Source organism: Cavia porcellus, unplaced genomic scaffold (assembly GCF_034190915.1).
Source record: "Cavia porcellus strain 051 isolate PalLab524CR breed Dunkin Hartley unplaced genomic scaffold, mCavPor4.1 scaffold_19, whole genome shotgun sequence".
Taxonomy (NCBI): Eukaryota; Metazoa; Chordata; class Mammalia; order Rodentia; family Caviidae; genus Cavia; species Cavia porcellus.
This window is the reverse complement of record NW_026947502.1, coordinates 6,191,207-6,205,157: the sequence shown is the minus strand read 5'-3', so window position 1 is coordinate 6,205,157 and position 13,951 is coordinate 6,191,207. Positions and strand designations below refer to the sequence as shown.

The window sequence follows — 13,951 nt, the reverse complement described above, 5'->3', positions numbered from 1 at the left end:
GCCGCCAGGCGCTGGCGCAGTGCTTGTCGGGAAGGCGGCGCGCGGTGTCGGCTCTCGGCGGCGGCGCCGGGAGCCATGGTAGGTGGCGAGGCGGCCGCTGCGGTGGAGGAGCTGGTTTCCGGGGTGCGGCAGGCGGCCGACTTCGCCGAGCAGTTCCGGTCTTACTCCGAAAGCGAGAAGCAATGGAAAGCTCGCATGGAATTCATCCTGCGCCACCTGCCAGACTACCGCGACCCGCCAGACGGCGGCGGCCGCCTGGACCAGCTGCTGTCACTCTCCATGGTCTGGGCCAATCACCTCTTCCTGGGCTGCAGGTGCGGACCCCTGCCGTCCAGCTGACCCCCTCCCCTGCCTGCCGACCCTCCGCCCTCTCCCAGGGCTCGCCCCGGACCGGGGTCCCTGCCCCATCTCCCGGCTCCCGCCGCATGAGCTGCCCGCCGGCTTCCTCCCGCCGTGGCGGCCACTTGCAAAGATGCTTACCTAACTCCTCTGAGCCTCTGTCCTGGGTTGGTAAATGGGCGGTTATGACATCTATAATAATTGAACCATGAAGAACGCGATATATGGTTGGGCTCGAGTTGCTGTATTGCCAGTGCTGTTGCTTTACTGTTATTATCTCGACCTACCGCTTTTTTTTTTTTTTTTTTTGGTCTTTTTCCTTTTTTTTATCGGTACCAGGGATCGAACTCACGACTGCCTGCTTGCAAGGCAAGCGCTTATGCCGCTGCGCTAAATCTCCAGCCCCGACTTACCGCTTTTGCAGAGTACGTTTTAAGTCCATGAACTTTCAACGATAGGGCAGGAGCTGAGACAGAAACTAAGAACACCCGAAGGAGAGGAAGTACCGCGCCTAAGGCCGTGCAGCTTCTGGCAGGACTGGAGGATTTTATACCCGATGGCGGGATGTAATCTGTGTCCCTTGGCGTTTGCTCCCGGCTCCCAGCCTGCTGGGTCCTGAGCAGCAGTCGACTTTGCCCCTCTGCTTTCCCTCTAACAGGTGCCTTGTTGTCAAGGTCCTGGAATCCACAGCATCCCGGCTTCTGCCCAGCAGGCCTGCCTTCATAAGGAGCGGTTGATCTCAGGGCTTAGTTATGTCTTTTTATTTTACGGTCCCTTGAAGCTGTGTTAGAGGAGAGGGATGGCTTGGTTGGGTCCTAATTTGTGTACCCTGAGTAGTATCCAGCCCCTCCAAGCCGTGTTTGAATTTCCTTCAGTACTAGAAATTGAATCTACTCATGCTAAGCATGTGTTCTAGCACCGAGCTGCATTCTGAGCCCCAGGCCTCGTGGGGGTTTTTTCTATTTGGTTTTTCTTCTTCCTCTTGTGGTTTTGGGGTTTATTGGAACAGGATAAAGGGAAGTCATGCCAAATCTATCCATCCCTTCTTTCTGGCTTCTAGGTGACCCTAGGGAAATCCTGGTTAACAAATCCACGGTTAGGTGTACAGCAGATGAGCCAGGCATGCCCGCCCAGCATTCTGGGAGTTGGAAGCAGGAAGATTACAAGTTCTAGCCCAGCCTGGGTGACTTAGTAAGACTCTGTCCCCCCAAAAATAGGAGAAAAAAAAAAAGGATGAGGGATGTGACTCAAAGGAAAAGAAAAAAAAATGAGCAAAAGAACAAATGTTATTTTCACAAGTCTGACATTCTACATGTTTAAAAAGTAATAACAGTTTTTTGCCTTCATCCACTATGTGTGAAATGTACTTCCAGATGTGTGGAAAGAGATTTCCTTTTGTAAATCTTGAAACGTGCTCTGTTGACATTCCTGCTCACTTCTGTACCCACAGCAGGAAGAACCTTTTCTTAGCCTGGTGTCAAATGTGTGTCAGTTTCCCCTGTAGTATCTAGTTAGTTCTTTGGAAACCCTGGTACAGTGGCACACAGTTGTAGCTTCAGCTGTTGGGGAAGCTGAAGCAGGAATATCATTTTGAGTTCCAGGCCAGCCTAGGCAACATAATGAAATTACGTCTTTAAAAAAAAAAAAAAGTTCAGTTCTCTTAGAGTTCTCTTAAGAGTTTACAGACCAGAAACTTGCACCTTCCTATTAACTTAAGGTGAGTAGTGTTTCTTCCCATTTTTACCTTCATACTTTTTATTGTGCAGTTACAGTAAAGACCTTCTGGACAAGGTGATGGAAATGGCTGATGGAATCGAAGTGGAAGACTTGCCTCAGTTTACCACCAGATGTGAATTAATGAAAAAGGTAAACAGGATTTCCAAGTGTGTTTAATGAACCAACGTGGAGTTCATGGCTCTTAGTTTGATGATACTACATCAGAGTAATTGTTCTTGTGTGTCTGAGAGAGAGCATCTCCATGTCCCCCAGGCTGGCCTTCACCTCACAGCTGCTCTCCTGCCTCACCTCCCCAGGGCTGGGATTACAGGTGTGCTCCATCTCGCCTAGCTTGATGATATATATATTTTTAAAATGCTTTTATTTACTATCCCACAGGTTTAAGCCCATTTGCATTTTCCCATGATTAGTAATATCCCCCCTTTTTTTTTTTCTTTTTTATCTTTTTGAGACAGGCTGGTCTTGAGCTCATTTTGTAGCCCAGGCTGGTCTCGAACTTGCAACAATCTTTCAGCCTGAGTAATATAACTTTTGATGACTAGGTAGCAGTTCAGAATGAAAAACCCACAAGCTCAGCCTTTTCAGTTTGTCCAGCAATACTCCATTTTAAGTTTTTTACTTGATTTCAAAGAAACTCTTGAGTAGAGTGCTAAAGTTGCACCTGTTAACAGATCTTACCTGTAGCGAGGTACCCATCTCTGCCGCAGCAGGCGAGGGCGGGGTCAGGCTTGTGTGGCGCCTCCACAGTGACGGGCACATGGCTGGAGTGACGTCCAGGTACCACGCTGTTCCCTTCTCTACAGGGCCTGGGCCAGATGGAGGCTGTGGCCTTGAACGTGGTCTGGCTGAGCCTCTTGTGTTTGGACCCTGGTGCTGGGCTCAGCAGTGTTGTAGAAAGAACCTCAGACATGGCCGAGCATCCCTGCTACCTTTGTCCCGGGCTCCTTAGGCAGAATAATTGCTCTCTTCTTTCCTAGAGTTCCTTTGACATTTATCACATTTTTCAAAGCATACTGTGACCCTGAGGGTGCCTGATACTTTAGTTCTTACACCTGTAGAACGTGGTGTAGACATAACTTTGAGAAGATACTCAGAAAATACAGATTTGACCAAAGCAGACAGGTGAGGTGGCACACGCTGTAATCCCAGCACTCATAAGGCTGAGGCAGGAGTATTATGAGTTCAAAACTAACCTAAAGCTATATAGTGAGACCCTGTCTCAAAAAACCAAAATACGTTAAGAAAAATGAAAGTTGACCAAAGTAGTAATGAACTTCTGCCCTGTTTTTAGTTCTATCTTTAAAAACACAGTAAGTCCTTGTTTCTTTATTTTGGGAGGCAAAGACACATAAAGACCTCCCCCGCTTTTTTTGCCTTCTTTCTTTTTTTTTTTTTTTGTGAGACAGGGTCTCACTATGCAGTTTAGGCTGGCTTTGAACTCACAGTGAACCTCTTGTCTCAGCTTCCCAAGTGCTGAGATTATAGGCATGTCTACCATGCCTGGCTTTTTTGTCTTTTTGAGACAGTGTCTAGGGGCTGGGGATTTAGCTCAGTGGCATAAGCGCCTGCCTTGCAAACAGGCAGTCGTGAGTTCGATCCCTGGTACCGATAAAAAACGAAAAAGAGACAGTGTCTAACTATGCAGTTTAGGCTGGCTTGAACTCACTGTGTAGCCCCGGTTGGCCTCAAACTTGCACGATCCTCCTGCTTCAACCTCCTGAGTGCTGGGGTTACAGGTGTGTGCCACCGAGCCTGACAAGAGGTCCCTTTAACTCAGGGAACTAATGAAGTCCTTAGCTTCCCAGAAACTATTTGAGCTCAAACTTGATTTTACCCCATTTCATTTCAGTTGGTCTGTTTTTCTTAAAACAAAAAAGAATTTCATTAAGAGTTCAGAGATCAGAACACATAATGAAATTCAGACCATAATGCTCTTGGGAGGAGAAGAAAGAGATTTGACGTTTGCAGAGCACTGTCATCCAGCAGAGTGAAGTGTACATGCGTGTGTGTGTGTGTGTGTGTGTGTGTGTTGGGAAGGCCCTGTCTAAACTGTTAAATATGGTGGAGTTTGCACCTTAGAAATGGACAGAGCCCTCTCTGGGGTCTTTTTTCCACACTGTCATTGCCCAGTTTGAGCCTCCAGAAAAGTGTCCTTGGGCCTAAACTTCTTGTCCCAGAGGGTAGCATTGCTGTCACACAAAGCGTAAGCATTGAGCAGCTGGAGGGACCTGTGCTGGGGCTCAGAGTTATGTGTGTTACAGCTTCATTCAAATAAAACTAGTATTTTCTTAGTGACCAGTTTAATTTTAGACTTGATAATAATGAAGATGATGTTCTGCTGCTCCTAAAAAGTGAGCTACTTTGGGGCTGGGGATTTAGCTCAGCAGCATAAGCACCTGCCTTGCAAGCAGGCAGTCGTGAGTTCGATCCCTGATACCGATAAAAAGTTTTAAAAAAAAGTGAGCTACTTAAGGGGCGCATTGAGTCTCCCCAGTTGAGACACGACATGGGACAGGCCCAGCTGTAGCGCTCACCTTGGTTCACGGAGCCCGGGTTCCGCCCCCAGCGCTGCCCAGAGGTGGGAACTCCTCCTCCGTACGCCATCCTGAGAGCAGGTCATCTGTGTGCCGCCTGACTTCCATGAACTTGGGGCTCTCCCCTCTGAGGGCCAACCCGAGGACCCCCTGGAAGAGGCCCATGAGGTCTTCACAGAAGATTTTGCACGTAATAGAGGAAGCTGGCAAACTTCAGGCAGGAGCGCAGCACAGAAATGGAAACTGAGCCCCCCCATCCAGTCATGCGCTTGCCAGTGTCGGTTGTGCTGCCCAGCATTGATCCCTTCACTCTAAAATTAAAGTTTCTCTGGGCTTTAAAGCTTGCTAGCCAGCGAAATGAATCACCTGATCACCTGGCAGTGCTGGGATCTTCAGTCTGGACAGTGATGATGACTGGAGACAGAAGGCCTCTAAGATTTTGGCGGGGGAGGACTGGGGATCAAACGCATGACCTTTCACTTGCCAGGCAGATGCTTAAGCCACTGAGCTAAATCCCCAGCAGCCTCCAAGATTTACTGCAGCTTGGGGATGAGTACATCTCTGTGGTTTTTGGCTTTCTTTCTGTTGTTTTGTTTTAGTAGAGAAATGAGCATTTTTTTATTCTTTTTTGGGTTTTTTTGGGGGGTGGGGACAGGGTCTTGCTACGTAATTCAGACTGGCCTTGAGCTCACTTTGTAGTCCAGGCTAGTCTCAAATTTGCAAAGATTCTCTTGCCTCAGCCTCCCAAGTGCTGGGATTATGGGCGTGTGACACCACACCTGGTGACATTGGTCTTTGATGGGTAGAATTTTTTTAGCTTGTTTTTGGTGCTACTGGGGATTGAACCCAGTGCCTTCATGCTGAACTACATCCCCAGCCCTTTTGTTTTTTTATTTTTAGATAGCATTTTGGTAAGTCATACAGGATATTCATAAGTCAGTACATTGCCTGAGCTGAGATTGAATTTGCAGTCCTCTTGCCTCAGCCTCCAAGAGTTATGGAATTAAAGGTGTTTGCCACCATGCTTGCTAGACAGATATAGTCTGTGTCAAACAGTTGCAGTGTGTGATTTATTTCTTTTGAAAGAGAGAGGTTCAAACACAGATCTATTGAGCGAAATGATTCTGATTTCTCCCCACTGCCCTGGGGTACCCACCCCCCAGCCTGTGGCTGCCCAGCACCCATCAATGAAAGATAATTAACAGCTGACTCAGGAAGGTGTGTGCACTGGGAACGTCAGTGCTAGTTAGTATTCCTGGGGTGATGTGGTAAGCGGGGAACCCAGTGACTGAGGAGGAAGCACCATCGGCGCCATGGGGAAAGCTGTCAGCTCAACGGGTCCATTTTTCCCGAGAACACTTTTATCCCAAGAGGAAAATGATAGCATGAAAAGATGACAAGTGGAGTGTGAAGCAAAGTGAACACGAGTGTGCCCGTGTCCAAGAGGTTCTCTCGTGCCAGTCCTGGCAAGCGCCGAGGTGACGCAGTGGTGAGGGCAGCCATGTGCTAAGGTGCTGCTTACTGGTGAATATTTAGGAAACGAAACGAAAGCAGCCTCTCAGTCAGAGGCTGCCGCCTGTCATTTCCCTCTAACGTTCTAGAAGTAGAAGTATTCGTGTCTGGTGCCCAGGATGCGCAAACCGCCTGCGCTGGCAGAAGCCAGCACCAGCCAGAGCAGTCGTGCTGCCGTGTCCTAGTAGAAATTTGAGCTGGCTAGGGGACTTTCCCTCTTGGGAATGAAGATGGTTTCTCTGAGTGACACCCAGTCCCCCACAAAAGAGAAGATTCTTTATCTTTTGCTTTTGCTGAGGACTTTGGTTTTTCATCTGTTTCTTTTCCTGTTGTACTGGGGATTGAACCTCGGTCCTTTAGGCTGAGCTGCTTCCCAAGCTGGTCTGTCTGTTTTTTCTTTTCTGTTCTTCTTTCTTTCTTTCAAGACAAGGTCTCCGCTATGTAGTCCAGGCTGGCCTTCAACTCACTATGTAACCCAGACTGGCTTTGAACTCACACTGATCTTCCTGCCTCAGCCTCCTAAGTGCTGGGATCACAGGAGTGTGCCGCCACACCCAGCAAGGCTGTTTTTATTCTGAAACAGGGTCTCACCGGTTTGCTAGGAAACAGATCATACCTTGAAATCTCTGATTACTAAAAGACTCTCAGGTTGATTCATTCGTACTGCTAAATGTTCAGGAAATCCACTCGAGCACAAGGTGACAGCCAAAGTGAATCTTCGCACCCTGCTTAAAGAGTTGTCTAAAGCCAAGTTTAAATGTATCAAAGGTGCTAGAGAGTACCCTGGAAGAACCTGTGTGCTTCAGTTTACCCGTTTGGAGATGCTTTTGCAGCTTTTAACAGTGTGAACTCAGAAACACATAACCTTCACATCCCCCAGATACCCTGACTCAATGTGAAATGTTGTGAATTACTACCTGAATCACACTGCTGTTAATTTAGAACAGTAAGTGTTCGTGTGATTCTGCTTTTAGAGAGCACACCAGGAAATACATCTGAAGTATTTCCATGATTGCTTTAAATTGCGAGCATTTATAGATCTGCGAGTGACGAGAACATTAGGCTGTGGTGTCGAAATGGACAGTGTGGTCAGTGCTTTGCTGAGTTTTTGGACATAGTGAAATATTAATAATTTCTGAGTAGACTTATCATCTGGGTGGTACTAACATAAAACACCACCGCTGCATTTCTTTTGTGAAGATGAATTGATTCACTGGACTTTATGGCCCCTGACCTTTTTTCTTTTCTTTTTCCCAGCATCAGAGCTAAGATTCACCACATTTTCGTCATCAGCAACAGGTCCAGGAAGGAGGCTGGGAAGGATGTGACCGTGACCACAGCAGCTCTCACAGACCTTGCTGTTACCAGCATGACCAGGCGGTGGGCATGACAAGGAATCTGTCTGGATCGACTTTTTAAAAGTCTTCATCCTTCCAGTAGCTGTCACTGTAGAAGCCTGCAGGGATGTGCATGTGTTTATAAATGCTGCATTGTAAGATGACTTATCAACATTGTGCAAGCCAGACCTTGTTTAAATGCTTTCTTTTTAGCCAGGCGTGGTGGTGCACACCTGTGATCCCAGCACTTGGAGCTGAGGCTGGAAGAGTCCTGTGAGTTCGAGGCCAGCCTGAGCCACATAGTGAGCCCAAGGCCAGTCTGAACTACATAGTGAGACCCTGTCTCAAAAAATAAACACATAATAAAATGCCTTTTTTAAAAAAAATCGATGTGATAAATGGCCGGTAGTGAATTTTATGGTTCGTGTTTTTCAACAACATAACTTTAAGTGTGATTCTGTTTCTTGGCTTTTTTTCTCTCTCTAAAGCAAACCAAATCCTTTATTTCCTTGATGCTACCTGGTTTATACCTTTATCCCTCCGCCGTGAATGTCTTATCTTTCTGTAGAAAATGAGAATCACATCATAGACCTGAAGTCATTGTGCGCAGGCTCATGGGACGAGGCAGTCTCAGGGCTTGTGAGAAGCGAATATGTGCTTTGGGAAGCTCAGGTCACAGTGATGTTTTCTCATGTTACCCTACACCCAGAAAACTGCTCTCAGAATACTGCTAGCATCTGTGGCCTGCTTTTGCCTCAGAGAGGAAAGTTAGCAGGATACCTTCCCAGAGTGACGAAACCCTCTGAATTTTGCCAGTGTTCACTCGGACCAGTTGCTTACCTGTCTATGGGCCCTGGGAGAAATTAGTGTCCATCCTCTGGTATTTACAATCTAGTAAAATGCGTACTATCCCATCTAAAATGAGCTCTCCGTCCCCCTACATAGCAGGTGTTACCCACTTCCACAGCTCCAGAGCCTGCCGTACACCCCTCCATCTGGGAGGATAGTGTCAACGTCTGATATCTGAGGCCTGCATGCCATGACACCTGGTCACATGCTCTCATCTCTGACTGGTTAGCGACACCTCTTTGTAGGAGTGTAAGCCTAGATCTTCACTTTGGAGGCAAGAGTTTGAGGACCTGAGCTAACTTATAGTTATGTGGGAACTGCTTCATTCAACAAATGCTGAGTACATACCAAGGAAAAATCTCTGCCCTTTGTGTGCGTGAGGCCGAGCAAGCCAGGCAAGTTTCTTGCTCAAAGCTCACTGCACTTCCTGCAGGGTAGGACCTCCAGGGCTAGGTTAGGCCTCCCCTGGTCTGGAAGGGACCATGGCAGGGGCAGGTCAGGTCCCTTGTGTGTGTCCCTTCAGTGACCGGCAGCTGAAGTCTTGGTTGGGCATCCAAAGATTTGGGTCTGGCTAAGCTGGTAGCATACAAAGGTCACCAATGAAACACACATTCAAAGCATGGGAAACAAAAATGACACTAAGCTCCCTAGAGATTTGGCTGTCACCTAGATCTGTGCATGTGATCCAGAGGTTTTGTCCTTGAAAGTATTGTCAGACAGGAGGGCCTTGTTAAGAGTCCAGTCCAGCTGGTCCCAGCCCAAGTCTCTTCCTTCCGAGCCTACAGGTGAATTAACCCAAAAATCATCTTTGAGTATGCCTGACCTCACTTGCCTGAGAGATAACGGTGAGAATGTCACTGTTAGGGACAAGGCTGGCCATGGACCTTCCCAGGTTTAATCAAGGGGCAATGAGCAAAAGAGGGGTCAACCTGAGCTGAATGGGCCTAGCGACCAAAGCTTTGGCTTTGAATGAAAGTTGGTATTAGGCATGATGGCACATGTCTGTATTCCCAGGATTTGGTAGGCTGAGGCAGGTGGATCCTGCAAGTTTGAGGAAGGCTACTTGGTCCAAGCCCCACCTGCACTACATAGCAAGACTCTGTCTCAAAAAAAGAACCTGCCCCCACAAAAAAAAAAAAAAAAAAAAAAATTTGACATCAAAATCTCATCCTCAAAGCTGGTGTGTAGATACCTGTAATTCCAGTACTCTGGGAGGTTGGGGCGGGAAGGTCACTCCCAAGTCTGAGCCCAGCATAGACAATTTATCAAGACCAGGCCTGGTGACACACACCTGTAAACTCAGTACTGGGAGGCTGAGGCAAGAGGATTACTGCAAGTTTAAGGCCTGAACTGCATAGTGTGACCCTGCCTCAAAAAAAGACCAAAAAAAAAAAAAAAAAAAAAGATTGGGGCTGGGGGTTTAGCTCAGCAGCATAAGTACCTGCTCTGCAAGTGCATGGTCGTGAGTTTGATCCCCAGTACCAAAAAAAGACAAAATTATTTTTAAAAAAGGCTGACAATTGGGGCTGGGGATTTAGCTCAGCGGCATAAGCACCTGCCTTGCAAGCAGGCGGTCGTGAGTTCGATCCCCGGTACCGATAAAAAAGAAAAAGACAAAAAAAAAAAAAAAGGCTGACAATGCAGCTCATTGCAAAGGCCCTGGGTTTAATTCTAAGTCCTGATAATTAAGTAAACATGTTTTAGCTAAGTGCTATGGCACATACCTCTTACTCCAGCCTCTCAGAGGCTGAGGCAGGAAGATTATAAGTTTGAAACCATTTGGGGCAACTTAGTCCGACCCCTCTCACTGTAAAAATGAAAAGGGTTGGAGATGCAGCTCAGTGGTATGTGGAGACCCTGGTCCAATCCCCAGTGCCAAACCAGGAAAAGCACACGCTCACCTCGTCTCTCAAGGGTGCATTTTCTTTTTTTTTTTTTTTTTTTGCCTTTTTGAAGTTTTTATCGGTACCAGGGATCGAACTCATGACTGCCTGCTTGCAAGGCAGGCGCTTATGCCACTGAGCTAAATCCCCAGCCCCATCAAGGGTGCATTTTCCTCTCCTTTGACCATCTCCCCACTTGGGAACAGGACCTGGCTGGTGTGTAAGTGGGTCCACGTGCACTTCCTGTGAGTGACCCTCATACTTGGTACTCTGAAACTTGCCAAACTGGTATTCATCACGTTGATGTGAAAGCTTTGTCCCAGGATTCAACATGTGCTACTGAGAGGCAAGCTGGACTTGGGATTTTGTCTTTTCACTGACCTTCAACTCACTTTGTAGCCCAAGGTAGCCTTGAAATTGCAGTGATCCTCCTGCCCCAGCCTCCTGAGTGCTGGGGTGACAGATGTGCACCACCACACCAGGCTAGACCTTGGCTTTGATTACCCTGTGACTTGCTAACCTTTCCATTCAGAACAGTTTGACACTTGTCATCTTTGGTGCTTGTACTTCCTGGGATCCTTACCTCAGGGAAGGCATCTACAAAGTGGGCAATTTCTCATTTCCTGCAGGATTCCAGAGTGGTTCCTGCCTGTATCCCTTTGAGGCCAAACTGGGGAAGACAGGAAAACTTCTCAACTGGGATTTGCACTCACGCGCAGCCAAGCTCTGTCCTCAGGGCCGTAAGAGGGTGAACCTTAAGCTGGGGAGCAGGGTCTAATGGCCAACTGGGCACTGCAAGCTGGTCTGGGTTTCTTAGACCCCTGGAGCTGGATCTGGGGGGTCTGGGGACTGTGCTGTGAGCACGGCCTGCTCCAGTGGTATGGGGCAGGCCTGTCCCACTGTCCTGAACACTAGCTAGATTCCTCACCACTCTGCCTGAGAATTCTGGACGCCGGCCAGCTGGTCACACGTCCCTTCGGTCAGCTGTCTCCAACATCTCGGGTGGGTAAACTGACTCCTACCACCTTTTTGTACTTACCAAATTTTTTTTTCATGACTATTTTCCACTTTTATAACGAAACAATCTCAAGAACAGCTATTTAGTGTTCCCAGAGCACTTGGCTGGACCCCAGAGGTCCTCTGCTGTCTCCTAGGCCTCCTGCCCAGGCCTGCACTTGCAGAAGTCATCCGGAACACACGTCCTACAGTTCGTTTGCTATTTGTATTGTTCCCGTTACCTGATCCCTAACACTGACTGTGGCCTGCTCTCCAGCTACTCTGTCCCAAAGAAGACCCAATCTCAAACAAAGTGATGAGTGCTGACAAAAGCCAGGGAGGGGAGAATTCCGTCACAGATGTGTATGTCAAACTTGCGACGGGGTGGCCTCAGTGCTGCTGCCCTTGCTCATCTTGCTGGCGCGGACAGTACCCTTGCACCTGCTCCTGGAATGGTTCGAAGGGCAGCCTCGCAGCGGATGTTCTAGCGAGTCTGCACCCAAAACTGCAGCGTTCCCGGCCCCTGTGGGCACGCTCCTACGAGCAGACACATCCAGGTCAGCACTTAGCTTTTCTTTGGAGTACTCTTTCCAGCCTGTAGTGAAATCTCTGGAATCCTCTCGAGTCTTTGCCGAGTATGGTTGTCAAGCCAAACAAAGGCAGGTTTTCCCAAAGGAAGAGGAAATTAGCCCTTAAATTTGAGCTGAGGTTGTAGGGAAACAGCTTCTAGATCATTGTTTGAACTTAGTAGCACCGACCCTGAGCTGGAACATTCCCAACTGTGTTCTGTGATTTCACAGGGAGGCCAAAGAGCTGCACACGCTGGCATCCTTTTCTTCAGAAGTTCTGCGAGGCACCTGAGCTGGGGAACTGTGCATTCTTGGTAAAGGAGCTTGCATGGGGGGCCAGGGACATGGCTTAGCAGTGCAGTGCCTACTGGCGAGCATTAGGTCCTGAGTTCAACTGCCAACACCAAAATACCCAAACCAAAACCAAAGATATTGTTTGAAACTGGGGAGGGAAGAAAGTAAGTTTATCCTCGGGGCTTAAAAGCAGCAGCAGTCTTAAATCAATTCTTTGATTGCTTTTTACTTTTTAAATTTTTTTTTTATTCTTTTTCGTTTTTATCAGTACCAGGGATTGAACTCACCACTGCCTCCTTGCAAAGTATGCACTTCTGCTGCTGAGCTAAATCCCCAGCCCCATTTTTTTTTTCTTTTTCATTTTTATCGGTACCAGAGATTGAACTCACGACTGCCTGCTTGCAAGGCAGGCGCTTATGCCGCTGAGCTAAATCCCCAGCCCCTACTTTTTAAAATTTTGAGACAGAGTCTTGCTTTGTATGTAGCGCAGGCTGCCCCTTAACTCAAGCAATCCTCCTGCCTCAGTCACCCAAGTGCTGGGATTACAGGTGTGTGTCACCATCCACGGCCGTTTGCTTTCAAGAGGTGTGCCTTACATGCTTCTGTGTTCTCATCTTGGTAGTAGTAAACACTTCCACATTCCAGTCAGTCACTAAAGGCTTTAGTTTGAGAGGCTCTGATTCCCTTTATACAAGTTCCAGCCCAGTAGCACCTTCAGGACGTCTGCCAGGAAAGATAAGCTAGCTTTCTCCCAGCGACTACACAGCACCTTGGTTGCGTGTACCTGCGTAGCTGGGGATCAAACCCAGGGCCTTGTGCATGCTAAAGTGGGCACACTATGACCAAGCTGCTACACCCACAATCATTGGACTTGCATGGGGGCAAGAACTACGGTCATCCTTTCTCTCATCATTATTTGGTTTATGCCAGCAGTGTACTTTGTGCATATTGGTCACGTCAATCCAGAAATCAGTGACAGGAAGCTCCAAGTGGCCACGCTCTAATCCTCAGAGTCACTTCCTGTGCAAATCTCATCAGGCCTGAACCTTTGTATGCCAGAGGGGCCTGGGCCCAAGTCCTTCCAGGGTTCTTTGTAAGACAGTCTTGCTCTGCTGCCCAGGCTGGGCTGGAACATGCCATCCTCTCCCCCAGCCTTAGAGAAGGGATTACAGATGTGAGCCACACAGCTGGCCCTTCCAGGGTTCTTGATTTCAGGTATTCAGGAATTGAACCATGTGGACAGTTGTACCCCAGTAAGTTTTTTTGGGGAGGGGAACAGGGGTACCAGCAATCACTCAGGACCCTGTGCTCACGGACAGGGGTTGTGCCACTGTGCTACATCCCTGAACCCTCCAAACACACTGGCTGTATAAAGGCACACAGCTCATTCACCTCTTCGGCCCAACTAAAAAAGCCCTCAGTCCATCCTATGAACGGAAGAAACATTAAGACCTCATGACAATTATTTTAAAAGGGTATAGCAATGGTGGGGAGAACTTACTGAAGAATGGCACACGTTATTTCTTCTTTGTTCAAAGGATGGAGAAAGAAATCCTTTCAGACTGGAGTTTAGTCTTTGCTGTTAAACACTAAAACTGAACATTCCCCTATTAGGGAACAGCTATTCCCCCTCACCCCCGACAAGATGGAAATGAACAGGGCAACCATCATGACATAATCTTTCATTTACCTGTTCCTTTTCTGAGCCAGGGTTTTGGTACTTTGGGTTGGCCTTGAATTTGTAGTGACCCTCCTGCTTCCGGCTCCCGAGTGCTGGGGTTACAGGCACGCGTCACCTCACCCAGCTATTTCATTCACCTCTAATAGCTTTTTTCGCAACTACCTTCCTTCCGCCTGTGTAATTTGCAACAGTTCTAAGCGTTATTTGTATTAATGGGACT

At 47.8% G+C, this 13,951-nt stretch overlaps 1 protein-coding gene across 1 annotated transcript; it reads left to right on the top strand.

The window, feature by feature from the left end:
- The first annotated feature begins 12 nt into the window (after nucleotides 1-12).
- Nucleotides 13-7,845, top strand: Cdkn2aipnl (CDKN2A interacting protein N-terminal like). Its single transcript, XM_003464512.5, has 3 exons — nucleotides 13-314; nucleotides 2,106-2,205; nucleotides 7,380-7,845. Exons 1-3 carry the CDS (start codon nucleotides 76-78, stop codon nucleotides 7,389-7,391), a joined length of 351 nt encoding a protein of 116 aa, XP_003464560.2. The 5' UTR covers nucleotides 13-75; the 3' UTR covers nucleotides 7,392-7,845.
- Nucleotides 7,846-13,951: the final 6,106 nt, after the last annotated feature.

Coding starts and splice junctions, on each gene's coding strand:
- Cdkn2aipnl (XM_003464512.5), top strand. CDS start 76: ATGGTAGGTGGCGAGGCGGCCGCTGCGGTGGAGGAGCTGGTTTCCGGG. Junction 315..2,105: donor CACCTCTTCCTGGGCTGCAG/GTGCGGACCCCT, acceptor TTTATTGTGCAG/TTACAGTAAAGACCTTCTGG.